The 20314-nt window shown below is 40.8% G+C and overlaps 1 protein-coding gene across 9 annotated transcripts in view; it reads right to left on the bottom strand.

The window, feature by feature from the left end:
• The window catches only part of TCF4 (transcription factor 4), a 356515-nt gene that overhangs the window by 231599 nt on the left and 104602 nt on the right, over window positions 1–20314 (bottom strand). For all 9 annotated transcript variants that reach the window (XM_060121923.1, XM_060121917.1, XM_060121916.1 and 6 more), the window contains one exon: window positions 1702–1763. In XM_060121923.1, coding sequence (XP_059977906.1) covers window positions 1702–1763 — 62 coding nt within the window. The remainder of the gene's footprint in view (window positions 1–1701; window positions 1764–20314) is intronic.

Raw genomic sequence — 20314 nt, 5'->3', positions numbered from 1 at the left:
CATGGGTCTTATGCTCACTGGTTCTATGCCAGACGTTGCATAATACTAATTATTATTTATTAAGTGTCCTCACCCTCCAGAGTTACTGAACGCTTAATATACATTATCTAATTTAAAACCTCAGCACAGTGTTTCAAGGTGACTAAAAACATCACCACTTGAAGATGAAAAAAGAGAGACGCGGCATGTTTGCCCGATACAAGTCAGCCACAGTAACCTGTCTCGTGCCAACCCCCTGAATTTAGAAAATATAAATTACAAAATATTGATTCAAAATTATTCACTAACGTATTTCCTGGAAAAAAAAAAGTGGCCAGACAGTTCATGAAAGCCAAATAAAAGTCAAGACTGTCCTAAATGGACCTTGTTCTCAGAAGAACAATTAAAAGTACTACGTGTGTTAGACTGAGAAAGCAGAAGAAATTAAGTACATTTGAAGGAACTAAACAATAGAGGGACATTCTGTCATCTCCTACGCTTGCTGTCAGGGGGAATGGATTTATTTCTGCAAGTGTGGACTGTAATGTGAGGAGGAGGAAAGATTTCCTCAACCCATCCATATAATGCACGAGAATGTCAGACTTGACAGCTGGTGCAAGCGCTCAACAAAGTAACTGGTAAGCTTAGAGCTCCTGCTGTACCCTGAAGACTAGAGCGTTGAACCCCAAGGCCAAAGAACAGGTGGAAATGGCAAACTACGACTTGCTGAGATGGCCTCCTTTTGACAGCTTGATTACCTTCCTTACCTCTTATGCCAAGATAGAGACCTCCCTCCACCTCAAATTTATGTGAACACTTAAAGCAAAACGTTACCCCCTCACCTCCTGCAGAATGCTTCATCTAGCTATACAGCTGGTTGCGGGGGGGGGGGGCAGGTGTTTTACTATGTGCTCTAAGTCTATTTCTAATTTGGGGTATTATATGTATATTATAAAAACTGACATGGATTTTAGAGGGCCTAGAAATGACTCCATTAAAGACAGACTATATATAAAATCATACACATTTAAGTCGGAAGGAACATGAAAGATCCTCTGGTTCTACTTCTTCATTTTACAAAGTAGGAAAATGAGGCCCAAGAAAGTGAAACGACACACCCAAGGTCGTATACATACAAAAACACGTATGGCCTAACCAACCCACTCGCATGCCATGCCACGGTCTTCCCATGACATTCAAACTAACAACCAAAAACCATGGAAAGGAGTGGCAAAAATTTGAATGAACCCACTGGTGACCAAAGGCACTACTGGTGGGATAATCATATGTTTGCAAAGTGAAATCAACTCAGATTTACTATGCAGATTATACTGGTAGGCTAGAACTTAATACTATGTCTTCAGAATTATTCAGTGGCTTATTTACACCAACACATTCCAGGGATACTAGGATTTTTCTCAACGTTGCACCATCTACAACGAATAACTTTCTGTAACACTGGATCAATAACTGACGAAGTAAGGCCAAATATTTAATGAAGGATTTTTTCTTCTGGTTAGCCAAAGTGGAAGAGGTGTCAAAATCAATAATAACATCCAATAAGAGAATGAAAAAAAGTGCCAAGAAGAAGCTGATCCTCATTAAACTTAGTATGCATATGTATCTGTGCAGATGTGTGTGGGAGAGAGAGAAACTCACCTACAGTTTGTCAATTTACATATGTGGATGTCTGGTTGTGGGAATAAGATTAGATATACTTACCCTGGACGGGCTTGGATGTCCTCCACTCCCCCAGGACCCTGAGCTACTTCTGTCTTCTACATCTAGGGACAAGAGAGAAATTCTTTAGGCTTTCTTGCAATAAGTCTTTCTTTTTGCATATGCACTTTTAAATTAATGTTTCAAATTAATCTCCTGTTGCCTTTAATTAAGAATCAGGCACGAGGCTACCATGATGACAGTGGCTTCTGACCCATCTACTTAAATTAAGTCATTTAAATTCACAGCAGAAATGAACTGGACCCTCAGGAACCAGAGGTATGAACATAAAAGTTACTTCTATCCTTCACAATGGTTCATAGCCTCAACTTTTATAGACCTGAAACTTCACTTAAAGTCTTATTAAAATCTTTTGGACAAGGTAAGTTAAAAATACACTAACACAATCTTAATACACACACACACACACACACACACACACACACACACACACAGTTAAATCAGGTACATATCCATACTAATTATCAGCTGCAATCATGCCATAATGCTCCTAGACACTTTCTGTCCTCTTACCAACGCTTATCCCACCAAACAACAGACATGGACAAAACATGCAAGACGAAAAAGGATTCAGTAGTCCATTTCCATCGGGACATGACAAGGATATTAGGAGACTTTTTTAAGCTTTTTAATTTAAGACAACGCCGTCTCAGTCTTTTAATTTCTTTTTTAATGGGCACACCGTTTGGCTACAATCCTTAATCTGTGCACTGAGATGTGGATATGAAAGTTGTTAAAGCAATGTTTTCTTTTGAAATGATGGCAAAGAGAACTGTATGAACTCCCAGAAGGCTGGAATTCTCTACACTCCGCACCAGCGAAGTTCTAATGCTGACCAATTACTAGATGCTTCATCAGTGCTTCAAGTGGCAAATACTTGAAGGATGGAGAGTCTAACAGCTAAGTTACCATATTCATTGCTCAAAACATAAAAGTGTTGGAAAGATCAGTCACTCTATATTTAAAAATGGCTTTGAGATTTTTGATGAAAGGCTCTTTATGAGTATGAAAAGTTTCACTGTTGTATTATCTTGATCATGGTGGGTAACAGACGGCGATCACAAGCTTCCTCTGACAGAACTGGAGGAGGAGGTGTGAAACTTCGGTTCAGGAGACATACTCCCATTTAGTGTGTTTTCTAACATTTCAGTGATACTGTTTCTTCTCTTAACACACTACTGTCCTTCCTTTTATTACTCCTATTTGATTATCAGCAGAAGTGATCACAGTATACTTAACTGATTTATTTGGGGGTACAGTGGAGTACATGGCGTTTTAGAACATAGTAAGAGGTGGAATAGAAACAACCACCAACAACTATTACCACTAAACCTGAAATCTTTCTCTCTCTTTTTAAACAAATATTTCAGTTCTTTTCGTTAGTACTTTGGAAGATAATGCAAATGCAAACAGTTATCCCCTGTGGACAGCTAAAATCAGTGACTGCGAGCTTTAAGAGATGTCATGGAAGCTCGGAGGAGTAAGTCTGGAGAAAAGGTGCAATACTTTCCCAAATCTGCTGTTTAACAATCCAACCTCCTGGCCTATCTCGTGGAGGCTGAACTGGGGGGAGTACATGAAGAAGTGACTTAGAACACTTGGGATTATCACACAAATAAGTTTTGTAGCCTGCACAGTTCTCTTCATCCTTAACTCCAAGTCAAATATTTGCAAAAAAAAAAAAAAAAGAAGTATAAACGACAAAATATCTCAACCAGAAGTGTGCACATCTTGACTTGCTTTTCACCTGAAACAGCCAGCTTGGATTAATTTGAGAGATCTCTCCTCTTAAATTTGGCCCAAAAAGTAATGAAGGGATAAAGTTGAATCCCTGTATCCACCATAAGACTTTGTATTGTTTGGACCTATTTTACCTTTTCAATTTTCAAAGAGGATTTTAAACATGAAAAGAAGGCAGAGACAGGGAGGAAAGGGGACCATAGTAATTCCAGGTCAGTAGTTTTGCACTGGGGATGATTTCGGTCCCCAAAGGACATGTGGCAATGTCTGCAGACATTTTTGGTTGGCATGACTTAGCAGGGCATGGAGGTGGGGTAGAGCTAGTGGCATCTAGTGGACAGAGGCTAACATCCTACAAATGTCAGAATACCCCTACAACAAAAAATTCTCTGGTCCTAAACGTCAGTTGTGCCAGGATTGAGAAGCCCTGTGCTAGAGGACAAATTCTATTAAAGAGCAAAAAGGACGAATCGAGTTAGAGAAAAAGATGTTACTACAATTTGATTTATAATGAATATGACCACTTACTAAATACATAGTGACCTATGCATTTGAAGCTGGAGTGTTTCAAGAGACCTTCCTATACATCGTCCATCCACAGAATAAAAGAAAAATGATGGTCAACCAAGCAGCCTGCTAATTAGTAGGCAAATAAAACACATCAAAACTTGAGTATTCCCAACTGGGCAATTTCAAAAGCGAGCAATCCACTAATTAAAAGTGCTGAAAGTCTAGCTTTTTCAAAACAGGTTAAATACTGGCTGGGTTCCTTCACAAATAGATTCCCAACCAATCAAATCTGACTGCTCTTTTCCCATTCTTTCCCATTCCATCGTTCTCATTTCTTGACCTCACGCTGCTGCATCTCCTTTCTGCTCCCTTCCTTTTATTGCTCTCCTTTTAACAGGCTTTTCCTTCACTTGGCCTCCTGCTAGATCGAGAAGATAAGACACCTCTCTAGCCCTCCCAACCCTAATAGAACAATCGTATGACTTCTGATGATATTTTATCTTTGAAAGAATATCTGTACAACCGGTGCTCATGTGTCCATTGCAAGAAGACGCAAAGCCATAGCATATAACGAATGTAAATGTGTTATTTTTAAGACATTTGTTTCCATCTTCCCTCCCACTGAGCTTCACAAGACCTGCCAGTTAGTTAGCAAGCATTTCTTCAACAACGATCGCAGTGCATCTCAAAGTGCATCTGAGGACCATCTACATCTTAGGCACCTAGTACGCTCATTTCAAAGTCAGCATCTTAGGGTCCATTGCAGACCTACTGCTCCTGGATCTCTAAAAGTAGGACCAAGAGAACCGCTTTCTTAACGAGGTCCTCAGGTAATTTTCATGTACACAGGAGTCTGAGAACCACCAGTCCCCTCCAATGGGAACACAAGACAGATGCATGTCCCACCCTGCACCCGCTGCCTAACTCACTCCCTGTCTTAAAATCCCTGCCCAGGCGGCTGGTTTCAGCAGCATTCAGTCCACATTCTCATCTCATCTACATCCCAGTAGCTCCTGCCCAGACTCACTTTTTATGTAGACCCTGCACGTGGCCTACACTTGGCCACTCCCTACTCCCAGCTGGTGTACCTGGACACTACACACACTTTCTACCTCCACACCATTGTACCTGCTGTTCCCTCTGCCGGAACTGTTCCTTATGTCTCAAAAAATAATAGCAGCTAACATTTCATGAGCTTAAATACGTCAGACACTGTGCCAAGCACTTCAGTAGACTAACAGTATCACCATTTGATATATGAGGAAACAGAGGCTTAGATGGGACAGAAAATCCTCCCCAAGGTGACAGTGAATGGCTGAGCTGGCAGACAAAGGTGCTGTCAATGTGATAGCCAGGGAGTGTTCTTCTCCACCACAGTAAATGCCTCCCTGGTAAGAAGCTCAGATCTCTCCATGACCAGCTCGAATGTTACCCACCAGTCACTTCTCCCCAAACAGAGTGGATGTATTTATTTCGGAGTCTGTGCCCACTCTCGTGTCCACACAAGATTACAGAATTTACACAACACAAATACATAAAACTAGATATGTGAAGAACTCAAGAGACTGGAAAATAAAAGCAGGAAAATATCAAGCCAAAGCTATGATGAGTTTATCAACAATGTACACTGTGATGGACGGGATATTTGTGAGAGAGGGGTCAAAATTCTAGAAGCTCCTGAGTGGGCAAAGAGTGAAACAAGATGCACAATGAGCACTGGATAAAAATACCCAAATTATTCAGGAAAGTCATTAAGGCAACAAAATTACAAATGAAAAACTGCCCGATAGAAGCTGTCTGAATATGAGTTCTTGTGTCTCCCTTGTTCTGTTGTCACCCTCTATGCAAGATGGGAACACATACAGAAAAAGACAAAAAGCAAGTGAATGATAGAGACTACTCTTCCAAAAGACTGAAGTGGGCTCCACTGTTCAAAATTTTCTAACTTATTTTACCCTAGACAAGGACAGACTTAGCAACTTCCACGGGCTGGACAGCTGCCTTAGGAGGCCACCTGACCATCCACAAATTTTCATTTTATTTGAGTAGTTCTGCATAAGCCCCGTCTAAAACGTCTGACATTTCTGCACCAAAACACAAAAGTGAAGTCTGGGCAGAACTGGGACCGACCACTCCATTTAGAGAAAAGATATACAGAGATGAATTTTAATTTCTACCACCTCCCATCCACACTCATTAAACTTATGGTTACTCAAGCCTCCACTTCGTTTATGTGAACAGCGAGATCAAAGCTATCAGACAGACTGGACAAATGTCAGAAAGCACAGCACAAAGAGGTGGGATAAAGACCTAGATTTCAGCCGTTGACTCTGCATTAACCAGCTCTATGGTCTGAGCCACTCACTGGACTATCTGAACTCATTTTTGTCAGCTGTAAAATAAGTGGGTTTGATTTCCATTCTTAACAGGTCAGGCTAGTATATTGGGACAACTCTGCCACAAAACACTAAGTGAAGTAAGTCAGACAAATATCATACAATATTGCTTATATGTGGAATCTAAAAAGTTGATATAAATGAACTTACTTACAACACAGAAATAGACTCACAGACATAGAATTCAAACTTATGGTTACCAAACGGGAAAGGGGGAAGGAATAAATTAGGCATTTGGGATTAAAATATACACACTACTATATATAAATAGATAAGCAACAAGGACCTACTATATAGCACAGAGAACTATTCTCAATATCTTGTAATAACCTATAATGGAAAATAATCTAAAAAGTATATATACAGATATATATATGTATATATAGATATACACACACACATATACATAACTGAATCACTTTGCTGTACCTTAAAGCTAACACAACACTGTAAACCAAATATATTTCAATAAAAAAAATATAAATAAATAAATAAATATTCATGGCTTTAAAAAAACACTAAAGGGCTTCCCTGGTGGCAGAGTTGAGAGTCCACCTGCCGATGCAGGGGACACGGGTTCGTGCCCCGGTCGGGGAGGATCCCACATGCCGCGGAGCGGCTGGGCCCGTGAGCCATGGCCGCTGAGCCTGCGCGTCCGGAGCCTGTGCTCCGCAACGGGAGAGGCCACGACAGTGAGAGGCCCACGTACCACAAAATAATAAAAAAAAAAACCACTAAAAATCATGGATAGAAATTTTAATCTTCTTCTAAATCCTAATGAGCTGACAAGATAGTAAGAAAATATCCAGCCAAAATCAAAGTGAAAGCTGGAACCCGCGGAGGAACAAAAGACATTTTTTTGCCCTGAGGACATCTGCCAACCTAGAAAATGTAATGGCCTCTTGGGTCAAGGAGAACAGAAGTGAAAACTCAGGATCCACCCAAAGCAGGTATCTAACAGGAGATAAAGGGATAATAAGGTTTCCAGCCTCAAGGAGTTTTGTTAAAGTAAATGAGTTAACTGATAATTGATAAACACTTAGCAGACTACCAGTAACCAATACCTACCACAAGTGCCAAATTTACCAATACCTTCCAAAATCTAAGGTAATCAAACCACATAAATAGATAAACTTGTGATTTATTCAAGGAAATCTGAGTCTCACATTTTATGACTCTTTGTTCTGCTAAGTGGCTGGTCAGAGACTTTCAGATACTCTCCTGGTTTTTAGAAACTGCCAATATGTTTAAAGTAATCAAGTCCCACATTCTCCGTGAACCCCCTGCAGCACTATCACCATGAGAATTCAGTGAGCGTTAGGTTTGTTGAGTGACTTAATTTACCTTTCAAATACCCTCTTGGCATCTCATTTCAACATTTTTTTGTATACTGTATAAACGATATGCTACCAAAATTATGTGTGCTGACCAAAGGCCCAAGCTAAGAACACAGACTAAATATTACGTAAGTTTAACCTTGATTTGAAATGAACAAGTATGAGAGTTACCTAACCCTGTTGATGTGGGGTAGCACTGTGTATCCAGCCTTTCCTTACTTAGAGCCCGGATCCTGCCAAACAACCAGGGCTCCAGAATTTCATGAAGTCAGAACAACCAAAGTGGTATTCTGCATTGCTCTAAGGGTCTACAAATTCCAACCCTTGTGGAAATATACTGATTTCCTGAAGAAAGCTCCTACACACTCAGAATGCATTGGGAGACACATTGAGTTCTTCCTGGAAAGGTAATCATTCTGAGGCATGTGGAAGTCTACACGGTCTCAAACCCTTCTCTTTGCAATAACAGACACTATTAAATCTCCTCCACACCATCATGGAGACTCACGGACTGCGTACGCCTGTGGCGCCTACTAATATCCTAGTCCAGGAAGAACCCCTGGCTGAGCCCTTCACACAAACTGAGATGGCATATGCTCTCCGTCAGTGCCAGATGAATTCAGAGTTCAAAATATTCCATCAGCAAAGAGCATGTGAAGGATGTGCACATTTTCACTAGCACCCAGTATAATAAGAACTCTAAGGAGAGTAATTTGAAGTCAGATTTGAGTCCTAGGACAGAGGGAGGAAGGGTGGAGGAGCTTCAGATATTGACAAGGGCCACACAACCATGACCACTTCTTCTGGCTTCTGTAAGAAACAACACAGGCTTCAAAAGGAGTGATCTGGACAGTGGTGAGAAACCTCCAGCACTTCCCAAATCTGACTAACAAAAGATGATGTCTGTGCAATGCATTCCACACAAATTCTAAGATACCTTAAATATAAAAACAGGGACCTGGGCATCCCATTTTCAGAGCACTGCCATCCACGCTGGCTTTCTCAGGATGCATGGATGTCCTTATCAAATAAATCTGAAAACTCAAAGGTCAAATATAAGATGATCTTACAGCTCATACATATAAATATGTCAACTGTATAAGGAAAGGTAAAATGTGGATACACTGGGGGAAAAGTATAGTAGGAAAATTTGTTCAGAAGGGAATTACTGCAAATTTTAACTTTTATTAACCTCCAACTTAAACTTCTATAAATACGTCTTTTTTTTTTTTTTTTTTTTTTTTTGCGGTACGCGGGCTTCTCACCGTTGCGGCCCCTCCCGTTGCAGAGCACAGGCTCCGGACACGCAGGCTCAGCGGCCACGGCTCACGGGCCCAGCCGCTCCGCGGCATGTGGGATCTTCCCGGACCGGGGCACGAACCCGTGTCCCCTGCATCGGCAGGCGGACTCTCAACCACTGCGCCACCAGGGAAGCCCTATAAATACATCTTTTAAAACACTGAAACAATACTATTTTCCTTAAGTTCAAAGTAAACTGTTTTTCAAAAATGAACACTAAATAATCTCAGATATTTAAAATGTGGAGTTAACTGCACTTTACAGTGCTATTAAACAGGAAAAGCACTTTCATATAACATGATATTCAGATAATACAGAAGTAACAAAATAAAACAAATAACAATTATGTTATAAATATGCCAGTGGTGTTTCATATTCGGAAACTCAGAAATCTTCTTGAAAACTCAAGGTGAGTAGACAGTTATATTATGAAACTGAGACAAAAGTAAATTTGAACTCTTTATATCAATCCGTATAATTTGGAAGTATCATGATAATCTAAGTTGAATAATATTGTGACTTGAATAACCTAACATGAAATACAGAGAAATGGGTGTTATTTAGCAAACTTCCATTTTGAATGTTTGAAACTAACCAGTCAGGGTCTTCCTCTTAAAGAGAAGTTCATCCTTTCAAGAGCTCACCTCTCCAAGTAAGAGCCCAAAAAGAAAACGAGCCACAAACAACTGAGGCAAGAGTATAATAATGTGAATTATATATGCCTCCTTTGACTTTTTTGAAATGTAACCGGTCTAAAAGCACTTAATAAAAATCAGTCTTACTAAAATAATGCTCTTGAAGGCTAGATATATTTCAAATTAGGTAAGAATACAAATGGAAGTAAAATGCCATATCTGAAGACTTTGGAAAATAAAACCAGCATACCATTTAACTCCAATATTAAATAGATAAGCTTCAAAGTACCTAAGCTAAAAGTGAATATAACTTAGGGAGGTTTTTAACTCGGTGCTTAGTACCTTTTAAAGATGTATTTACAAATAAACGTCACAAAGTGTGAGAAATAAAAGGTAAGTGTTTTAGAAAATAAACATTAAACAACGAAGAAATGAATTCTGAAATATGCTTCATCTTTAAATAAAATAGAATATATAACTCTGATAACAAGTACATGTAATTATACCGGAGTTTTCCAAATCAGACACGTAATATTTATGTCGCAATATCCATAATACTGTAATGACTGAAGACATACAAATTGATATTTAAAATGTCTATTTGATCAATAATTTATTAAATGTATTCCAACAGAGGGGGGAAAAAGAGCCAAGATGAAACATGGAACAGTTTTCTCTCTTCTTCTTTTTTCCCTTCTACCTCTTTTCTCCCTGGGGTGCCATTTGTGAGGCTCTGGGAAAGGGCTGCTGGCTTAATTGAAATATCTGTAGGCTGTAATTGCTCTGCAAAACCACAATGGTCCACTTCTCCCAAATGGCATTTGTTCCTCTTCGTTTTTTTCTTCTGCTTCCTTTTATACTTTAACAAAATCTGCCCCTCCTGTTTCTTCTAGTCTTATCTCATCTTGCCCTTTATTCTGAACACATGACTAATACTGGGGAAGCCAAACAGCTTTAAATATTCAAAAATCTTCCCTAAAATCCAGTTTTGTAGCCCAGTCCCTTTTGCTTACAATAATCACTCCCATAAACTGACTCTCAGTTTATCTTTTCAACATCCCAACCTTCCACCTGTGTTTAACACGGCAGCCTCTGACCTGGCAATGACAAGCAATCAATCTTACATGTTATCTTCGGGGTCAAGTCTCAGTTTTAGGCCAATTTTCTTTGTATTTAGGCTCAAATGTGCAAACCACACTATATTACTCTGCAAAACATCAATGAGAAGGCTTAATTAAGTAACACTGACAGATAAATCCATTTCTTTCACAGTAATCAAATCAAAGCAGGTTGACATAACACAGGAACTTAATACAGTTATTCCCTTGTAATTGGAAAAAGGCCCTTTACTTCTCATTAAAGCAATCTTCTGGGTATTGGCATAATAAGAAGGCTCAGAGCCTTAATACTGCCCTATAAAAGTCTCAAGATACAGACCCCTTAAACAAACAAGCCAGATTATCTAATTCCTTGATCACAGCAGAACATGTAGTTCCTACTGTTTTAAACTACTAATTCTTTATCTCTGTTGCAATTGAAAAGAGGTAAATCAGTGTCAAACACATACAACTGAAAACTGCAAAAATGCATAAACTGCTTACAGTTTTATAAATCTATCTCCACATGTATTTGAAGGGAAGCAGTCCATTAATGAATTTGAAATACTTCACAAATGTGAAGTTGTAATAGCTTGAATCGGGAGGAGAATCTTTTTATTTTACTTAATGGGCTCAACAGGATACCTTTTGCCTAAATTTACAGTCTGATAGTCAACCCTACAGTACAACTTTGGTAAGCGGAATTGCCAGAGAATGTCATCTGAAGAGCATTTAATTTTTGTGGTATGTAAAGAACAGTAAGTCATCTGGTCAACCAGAGGCTTCTCCAACCGGGCTAAAAACCAAAAGGAATGCAACAATATTACACCACATTCAACTCCCCAAACTAAACAAAATAAATTTTCACCCTTTCACTCCGATTTTTTTTTTTTTTTTCCTGCGGTACGCGGGCCTCTCACTGTTGTGGCCTCTCCCATTGCGGAGCACAGGCTGCAGACGCGCAGGCTCAGCGGCCATGGCTCACGGGCCCAGCTGCTCCGCGGCATGTGGGATCCTCCCAGACCGGGGCACGAACCTGTGTCCCCTGCATCGGCAGGCGGACTCTCAACCACTGCGCCACCAGGGAAGCCCTGACTCCGATTTTGAGGGAGTTTCTGCTATCATCCCTTGGTGCCTGATCAATCTCAAAATGATTCTAGCAACTCGTTCTGAAAGGATAACATAGAATCTAGAGCTGTAATTTTCCCCGATATGGCTGACCATTAAAATCCCCCAGGAACCTTCAAAGAAAAAAACCCCACAGATACCCTGGCACCACTGGAAACTAATCAAGAAAAGATCAAGGGTTGAAATCGAAGAAAATACATATTTTCAAATTTCCCTGTTTTTCTACTATTTTATTTTAAAAAGTTTTTAATTACAATGCAGTTAAAACTATGTAATTTGTTGTTTCTGAACCATCTGCAAGTAGGCTGCATCAATCACATCCTTTTATCCCTTAGTACTTCCGGGTGCATTTCCTACGAGCAAAAACAGTATAGTTATCAAAATGAGGAAATCTACCATTGATACAATAATTTCATCTAGTCCACAGTCCATATTCCAGTTTGGCACTTTTTCCCCCTTTTGCAGAGGACTCAGTCTAGGATCACGCCACACATTTAATAGGTCTCTTTCATCTATTTTAATTGGAAACAGTTCCTCAGTCCTTTCTTTTTGTGATATTAGTGTTTTTGAAGAGGACAAACCAGTTATTTTATAGAATGCTTCTCAACTGGGGTTTATCTGATGCTTCCTCATGAGTATATTCAGGTGGCTATAATACTACAAAAGTGGCCTTGTGTCTTTCCCAGGATTTCACATACAGAGCCTCATGACAGCCTGGTGGTCTGGCCCTCATTTGTTATGGTATTTCAGTCACCTGCTCAAGGTATTGTGGGAATTCTCCGCTGTATAATTACAACTTTTCCCTGTGCAACTAATCAGCCATCTATGGGGAGATTCCTTAAGAGCATTAAAACTAATTTTTAATCAAGTGCTTATTGAAAAAAATTAAAATACAAAAGTGTATAAAGTAAAAAGGGAAAATCCCCTCAACATGTACTCCCTCCACCCTGATATCAGGAGTTTCCTAGGCAGCCCTACAGATCCTCTGGTCTGTGATCAGCTGGTTTTTAAAACCACAGAAATGTAGGGAAATAAATGCAAAACTTGACTGAAATTTCTTTGCTATTCGATTGGCTAAGAAATAGCCCTCAATTGTTTACATATACACTAGTGACATTTTATGGGATACAGTTAGTCGCTGTAGGTTTGTGACCTCGGTGGGGATAGGGCAGGCAGAAACTAGGATAAATGAAGACATATTATACTATTAACTTTGAAGGAATTCAGCCAAGATGAAGACAAGATTGAGCAACCCACTTGTGAATCACTGCAATGCAGAAAGCCAACGTAAATAATCCATCCTGGAGTCCATGCTGTTCCCTGCCTCTTTCCACCACGTTCTATAAACCACTATGTAAAAAGGAGACCCGCCACAGCAGCAGCACTTCCCAATTAAAATCAAATGGACAGACAAGTACTTATGACAGGGGAAAAAAAAGATCTACTGACGTTTTCCTAGGCCAGCCAAAAAAAACAGTAGGAAACATCTAAAATTTTTTAAAAGTGGGAAGGAAACTGACACAAAGAATATATTTCCACATTTTGAGATTATATACACAAATGAACTAGGCACAGTCACAAAGTGAGGAGTAAATCTTAAACATAGCAAAGACTGGGAAAGGAACTTGGCCATCTGATGAAACAGAGCACATTAGACAATACTGAGTGAGTTAAATGATTCTAATCAATATAAGGTGGAAATGGTCCCTTTAAACCCTGGGATGCAGCTCATGTCATGTTATAAACTGAACACTGCTGGCGGATTTCGACTCTGACTTATAAATGCTTAGAAAATCTTCCTCACAATCCCATTTCAGCCAAATGCCTGGCAGACATTGGCAAAGGTCTTTCTCAGTTGGGCTTACAAATGTGTGTGTGTGTGTGTGTGTGTGTGTGTGTGTGTGTATAAAATCACAATACACACACAAATACAATACACACACTTGAACTAACAGTTTCTTGATATTAATGACAGTGTTTAAAACGGTTCCCAGATGTTGCAACTTGTTCCACTGACATCCTCTTGGTTTTGATCAGTGACTTGCTTTTGATCAGACTTGAGTCCAGTGACTTAAGGGTTTTAAATTTTCTCTCACAATAACGTAACCACACTTCGGTATTATGCTTTCTGCTTTCCAAAATGGTTTTTATATTCATCTCACTTAAAATGATTTATCTGGAATCACTGAAAGAATGAAGTTGGGATCAAAAGGAGTTGCCTACTTAAGTCTGAGCAGGCTAACACCATTTTTCAAAAGATGAAAACAAAAATCAAAGGAAATAGGCAGTTATCCTGGATAAAAGAGGCCATTCCCCATAAGACTTATTTTTATCCTTTCATGCTATTAGTATTACCTCTTTAATTTTAACTGGTAACCCAAAACTTGCTAAAGTTCATTAAAACACTTGCTGACATAGGAAAGTTAAATAGCATTATAATGATTGAGTTTTTGTATCCAGCAGCATACATTTTTAAGTTATGTCAGCAATGACAACAAAATTGCCCATCTCCCCTCTGAGCTGCCCTGTAACCCACAGGACACCATTTCACCAGCAAGACACAACTTCTGGCATTGGTTTGAGAAAGGCCCCGAGCTGTGATGACAGGTCAGGTCTATAATGACAAAAATGACCGTAGCTTTCCCCAAACCACGCTGCTCCTCCTTACTTTCACTTTCAAGGGCTTTAAAACACTCTCATGGGCTTCCCTGGTGGCGCAGTGGTTGGGAGTCCGCCTGCCAACGCGGGGGACACGGGTTCGTGCCCCGGTCTGGGAAGATCCCACATGCCGTGGAGCAGTTGGGCCCGTGAGCCATGGCTGCTGAGCCTGTGCGTCCGGAGCCTGTGCTCCGCAATGGGAGAGGCCACAACAGTGAGAGGCCCGTGGACCGCAAAAAAAAAAAAAAAAAAAAAAAAAAACACTCATAACTGAAGGAGTCAAAATACATCTGCATTAATTTCCTAGTCCAGCTTTTCGGGGTAAAACTGAAATGCATTAGGAAGAAACAACTGGCATTTTCTTAAGCTTAATCACATCAAATTCATGGGAAGAGTGGTTTTGTTTTTGGTTTTTTTTCTTTTAGTCGGTCTCAACTTGGCTGCAGCCTGCCTTTTGCCTATCTGATAACCAATGGAGTACTGGTCAGAAAGAGATGAGCTGATATGATGTATTGGTCTTACAAATTCACTACGAGGAATGGTAAAAAGCTGTAACTCTTCCTCAGGAATGGAAGAAATGTCATTAGTTTGAAAGGAGATAGAAGCAAAGACCTGAAGAATGACAATAACCAGGCATCTTAAGGGAAAACAAGAAGCAGGGAAGGGGTCCAGGGGAAGCCAGAGCTGTCAGTAGAGAATAATGATTTATCTGATGAGATTAGCAGAAAGTTTGATTAGAAAAGATGCCTTCTTAACATCTCGAAGATTGCAGTGTTACTTTAAGATTTCCTTGTGAGACAAAACCGTGCCTGCCAAATGTGGTCTGTAACAGCGCAGGCCAGCCATGAGCGACGCAGTGGGAAAATAGCCACTAAGCCAGATTTTATTTGATTTGTACTGATGATTTTTATTAGAATACATGGATCATTGCTTCAACCTTTCCATGTAAAACCAAATCAAATTCAAAAACTCACACATCAGTCACCTAACCTTATGTCATTCCTTCTGCTTTACTCAAGTTGAGCCACATTTCAGCTGATCTGTCCTCGATAAATCGTTTGAATTGCTGGGCCAAATTCTGGGAGGCAAGTGGTACACAAAGGAAACCACTAAATCTGCAGTTACACATCAGAACACCAGAGAAAAGAACTACTGCAAGCCTCCAAAGTACAGAATGAAATCAAAGAGGTGTACAGCCAATACAAAACAGGACAAAATGAATTTCTCTTTATTGTATCAAATGTATTGTAATTTACCTTTAAAAGGCCCACCCAACCCCTCAGCTATTTTTCCCTCTTTAATTCAAGGTACCGTGCAGGACTCTGTAAAGCAATGGCTCGGAAACCAGAGGCAAGCCCACAGTTATGTGGCATAAGGAGATCTGGTGAGTTTTACAAATCAAACATAATAATCAGTTCCACACATTAAAGACACTATGACCTTTCGGGCAAAAATTGAAAATGTTAAAATCCGACACTTGTGGAAAGCCTCTATAACACGTATAAAAGTGACTTCATGAAAAGGAACGTGTTTCATTACAGGAAACGTGGCCATGGGTGTCCAAAGAACAAGTGCCCACAGCCCACTTCCCCCTCTTCTTTTCCCTTTTTCTTTTTGCATTAGCTTTTTTCCCTTCACCCTCAGCGACACTGCCAGTTTTGATTTAAATCTCTGAGCAATAATTATTGTTTGGATATCATTTCTAGTTCACAAATCAGATCCATCTTCATGATTTCCTTGAGTGTTCCAAACAGCTCCTGAAATAGGCATTATCTTTTCTTCGGAGAAGGTGAACAACTTTTCTGGTTAAAGGCCACCAACAGGCCTCGAACGAATGTCTTCTGGAGGCTGAAGGTGTCCCATGATAATGTCTCGGAACACTAGTGGTCACCAAACTTCTAGGTCTCTGGTGTAACCCTCTGGGGCTGGCACTGGGCTCACCGGCCAGCCCCCATTCCTCCCTCCCCGCCCCCCCGCCCCGACCACACAGGAAATCTTTATCTCCCGTCCTCCTTTGCAGTCACGGGGCGGGGGTCATGTGACTACAATTTGGCCAACAGAACGTGAGCCCAAGTAACGCCTGCCTTTTCCAGTCCTGGTCCCTACAACCTTCCATGTAATCCTTCACGCACTTTCTCTTCCGTCTTTGTTCAGCCCTGTACAAAGAATCTAGTGTATCCCTTTGAGGGCCTAGGGGATGGCAGAGCTAAGGCCTGAAAGAACCTGGATCTGAAGGGTTACAGGGAGCAGAGCCCACGCCTGGTGCTCTGCGAGACCAGAGGGCTATAACCCCTCGCAGTGTTAAGCTCCTAAAGGTTGGGGGTTGTTTGTTCCAGCAATTAGCATCCCCTGACTAATGCATCCTCCAAAACAGACTTCCATGAATTCTGGCGCTGTGATTCTCTCCTCCAAGCAAAGCAAACATACGCAGTTAGAGCTGGCAGTAGACAGGATTGTGAAGCAGGGGAAACTGGTCTTTGAACTCTCCTTCTCTCCCTTTCAGACTTGTTTTCCCCTCTTAGCATTTCCTCCCTCTGAGCACCAAATGTTCTCTGGCTGCTCAGTCTTGTCTGTCTCAAGAAAATAAACCCAACACGTTCAGGAGCTATTCTTCCTTTCAACCGTCATCTCGTAACCGTGAGTGGTGAGCCGCTTGCTCCCCGGGCAATTCTGGAGAAATTCCTTAACATGGAGGATTCTGTGTATCCTCATCTGTAAAATGCAAATGACTGTCTCCGCCCTCCAGTACTGCTGTGATGATTAGAGGGAGTTTAGGAAAAATGTCACCCTGGAACCTGGAACACAGTGGAAACTCACAAAAAAAGATAATTCCTATTTTTATTATGATTATGATTATCATAGCATGATATTTGACAGCAAAAGGGATACAGAATATGAAATAGGGCTCTTTCTCTTTGAAATATATCATCGAGATTGGGAGAAAAATCATACAGAAATAAAGGGCAGCATCTGATTATTAAAGAAGAAGAAAGATGGACTATGAGAAAAAGGAGAGGTATATAAAGGCTAGAACCATCACTTGTGAGATACTGGCAATTTAGGGTGTAGACAAGAGAAAGCACTGGTGAGCTGGTACCCACATTACATTTGTGCATAACTTCCCAACTCCATGTTCAATGCCATCATACTGGTAACTCACAACAGGCACTGGTAAGAGCATTTACACCATGGAAATTGGCAACTGTTACAAATCGGAGCTCTTTTTTTCTCTGAAGAGCAGATTATTAAACATCACCCCAGCAATGAAAACAGTCATTATTGTGAGGTATTTCTACTCAAACTGCCTCATTTAATTCTCACAATCACTGCTGAGGTAGGCTCATTTTCCAGATGAAAAGTCAGGCCTCTCCACATTAAGTGACTGACAAAAAAATCCTGTTGCCTGAGATCCCTGCACTATAAACCAGGATGCTTCTAAAAGTGAAGGGCATCTGGCTTTCTTTTTCTTGGCATATCAGATGTGTATTTCCCTGAACACAGAAAGCTATTCCTTAAAAACATCGAAATTCAGGCGGCCCCCCTCCAACCATTCTCATTTTTTCCACTACTCCTCATTTTGCTCCTGCACTCATCTGACTTCCCTTCATAAACATATTCCACATTTCTTACCACCCTTTCCTCTACACATCCGATGCAACATTTTGTGCAGATGTGCTTTCAAGGATTACCCATCATACTGTCTCAAGAAATCTACTCGTGCCTAAGGGTCACAATAAGTTATGAATGCTCTTTAAATCAATGGTTTCTCATACAGCTGTCCTGACCAAGGTAATCTATTGTATCTTGGGCCAAGCTGTGGACTGTCCAGTAAGTCTGGATCCTGGAGGAGCTGGGATAGCTCTTCGATTCAGATGAGGTCTCTGATAACAGTTTCAATAACGACAGCCATCGACGGCTGGTGTCAGGTTGAACATGTGCCTGGGGGATGAGAAAAGCCAGGGAACATCCCTAGGTTTCAGGTGTAGCCGGAGGTCTCAGAAGACATCTGTACCCGGCGTGACTTTTAACGTCAATGCGTGCTTGCCATCTAGGTAACGTATCATCACTTCTTTTCTGTCTGACTGAAGCTTGGCCATCTTACAAAATGCAGAGCCTTCCAAGGACAGAAGAACAAATGGGTGAAGGCATGGGAGCACGAGAGCTCATCCCGCATGCAGGAAATGGCAAAGGCACACAAGAAGCATGGAGAATAGATGTATTAGAGTCACAGTGGTCGCCAATGAAGAAATGCTGACTTTCGGCAGGGCCAGTGGAAGACACTACCGTGAACAAAGCACTAGAAAGTTAGTTCTTTGTTCCAAACGCTTTGGGCAGGCACCAGAGAATAAAAGCAACAGGTTCATATTTGCATTGTGGAAATGGCAGCAGTGGGGACGGTGGGTTATTAAGGTGAAAACTTGGAGATAAAGAGACTAATTAGAAGGCAAGCAACTACTGTGACAATAAAGGTAACTGATACTGCAGGATTGTACTGGGGAAAGAGAATAGACAGGGCTTAATGACTAAGCCGGGAAAGTAAAGCAATAGAGTAGTCAGGGATTATTCCCAGTTTTTTTGTCTTACGGATATTGGTGCAGGTTGGAGTCTAAAACAAGAATATATTTTAGACATTTTGTGTTCCAAGTGTTCACTGGTCACCAAAGTATAAAATCCAGTAGAGTAAGTGACTGTGTGGGTCTGGAGTTCAGAACAGAGACATAGAGATTAAAGTGATTTTAGGCAAAATCTTTTAATTGCAAGTCCCCTTATATAGAGAATTTACTGGCCCAGATAAGTGGAAAGTCTGGAGACAAGGCAGGTTTTAGGTTTTACATATCCAGAGGATCCACCATATTAACAAGGATAAAGTTTCCTTTCATCCCTCCACTCTGCCATCTGCATATCACCTTCGTCTTAAAGCTGGAATCCATCGTGATCACAGAATTTCTGGATTTACTTGCTTCCTTATCTTCTACTTACTCGCAGAGAGTTCAGTTTACAGAAGAGCAAAATTCCTCCTGAACTTTGCCTCGATTGGAACCACCATTGAACCAATCCCTAAAGCCAAGGAACAGCGTGCATGGATTTGAGTAGTAGACCTCACTGACCCAAATTAAAAACCATGGTGAAGGGTATAGGATTACCCTGATTGGTTTAGCCCGATCACAGCTGCCCCCTGGAGATGTAGTAATCCCACACAAACTACAAGGATCCCACACACTAGAGGAGTGAAGTATATGTTAGTGAGACAAGCACAATTGGACCAGACCTCAAGTACCCTGAGTGTATTATTATATAGCATGCAGTATACAGGCAAATCCGTCATGCCACTCCCTCCTTTAAATACCTACTGGTGTCAGAATAAGAGCAAGGTTCTTATGGACATTGAGGCCATCTTGGTAATAATGCATGCACACAAGCCAGCGTTTTCTTTCCTCTAGTTCCCTTGATCCCTGTCAATGCTCAAGCACACCACTGGCCCTCCTGCTGCAGACCCTGAACACGGGTTCCCTCTAATATAACACTCCCCCACCCACGCCCACCACTCCACTTCCCTACTTGGCCTGTTCAAATCCTATATCAACTCTCAGAGAATCAGCACTTCCTTGGGGCACCTGTCTTGTCCTTCTCTCTTTCACTGGACTTGTCACAGATGGAATTTTACATTTTTATGATTCTCAAGTGATTCCTTTCTTCCCCAATAAAGAGTATATGCTCCGCAAAGACAAGGCCTAGGTCTTATTTGCTTTCCATCCTATCACCAGTACCCAGCAAAGTCCTGGACAGGGAGGAAG

Source organism: Lagenorhynchus albirostris, chromosome 14 (assembly GCF_949774975.1).
Source record: "Lagenorhynchus albirostris chromosome 14, mLagAlb1.1, whole genome shotgun sequence".
Lineage (NCBI taxonomy): Eukaryota > Metazoa > Chordata > Mammalia > Artiodactyla > Delphinidae > Lagenorhynchus > Lagenorhynchus albirostris.
Note: the sequence above shows the minus strand (reverse complement) of the source record. Positions and strands in the feature narration are given on the sequence as shown.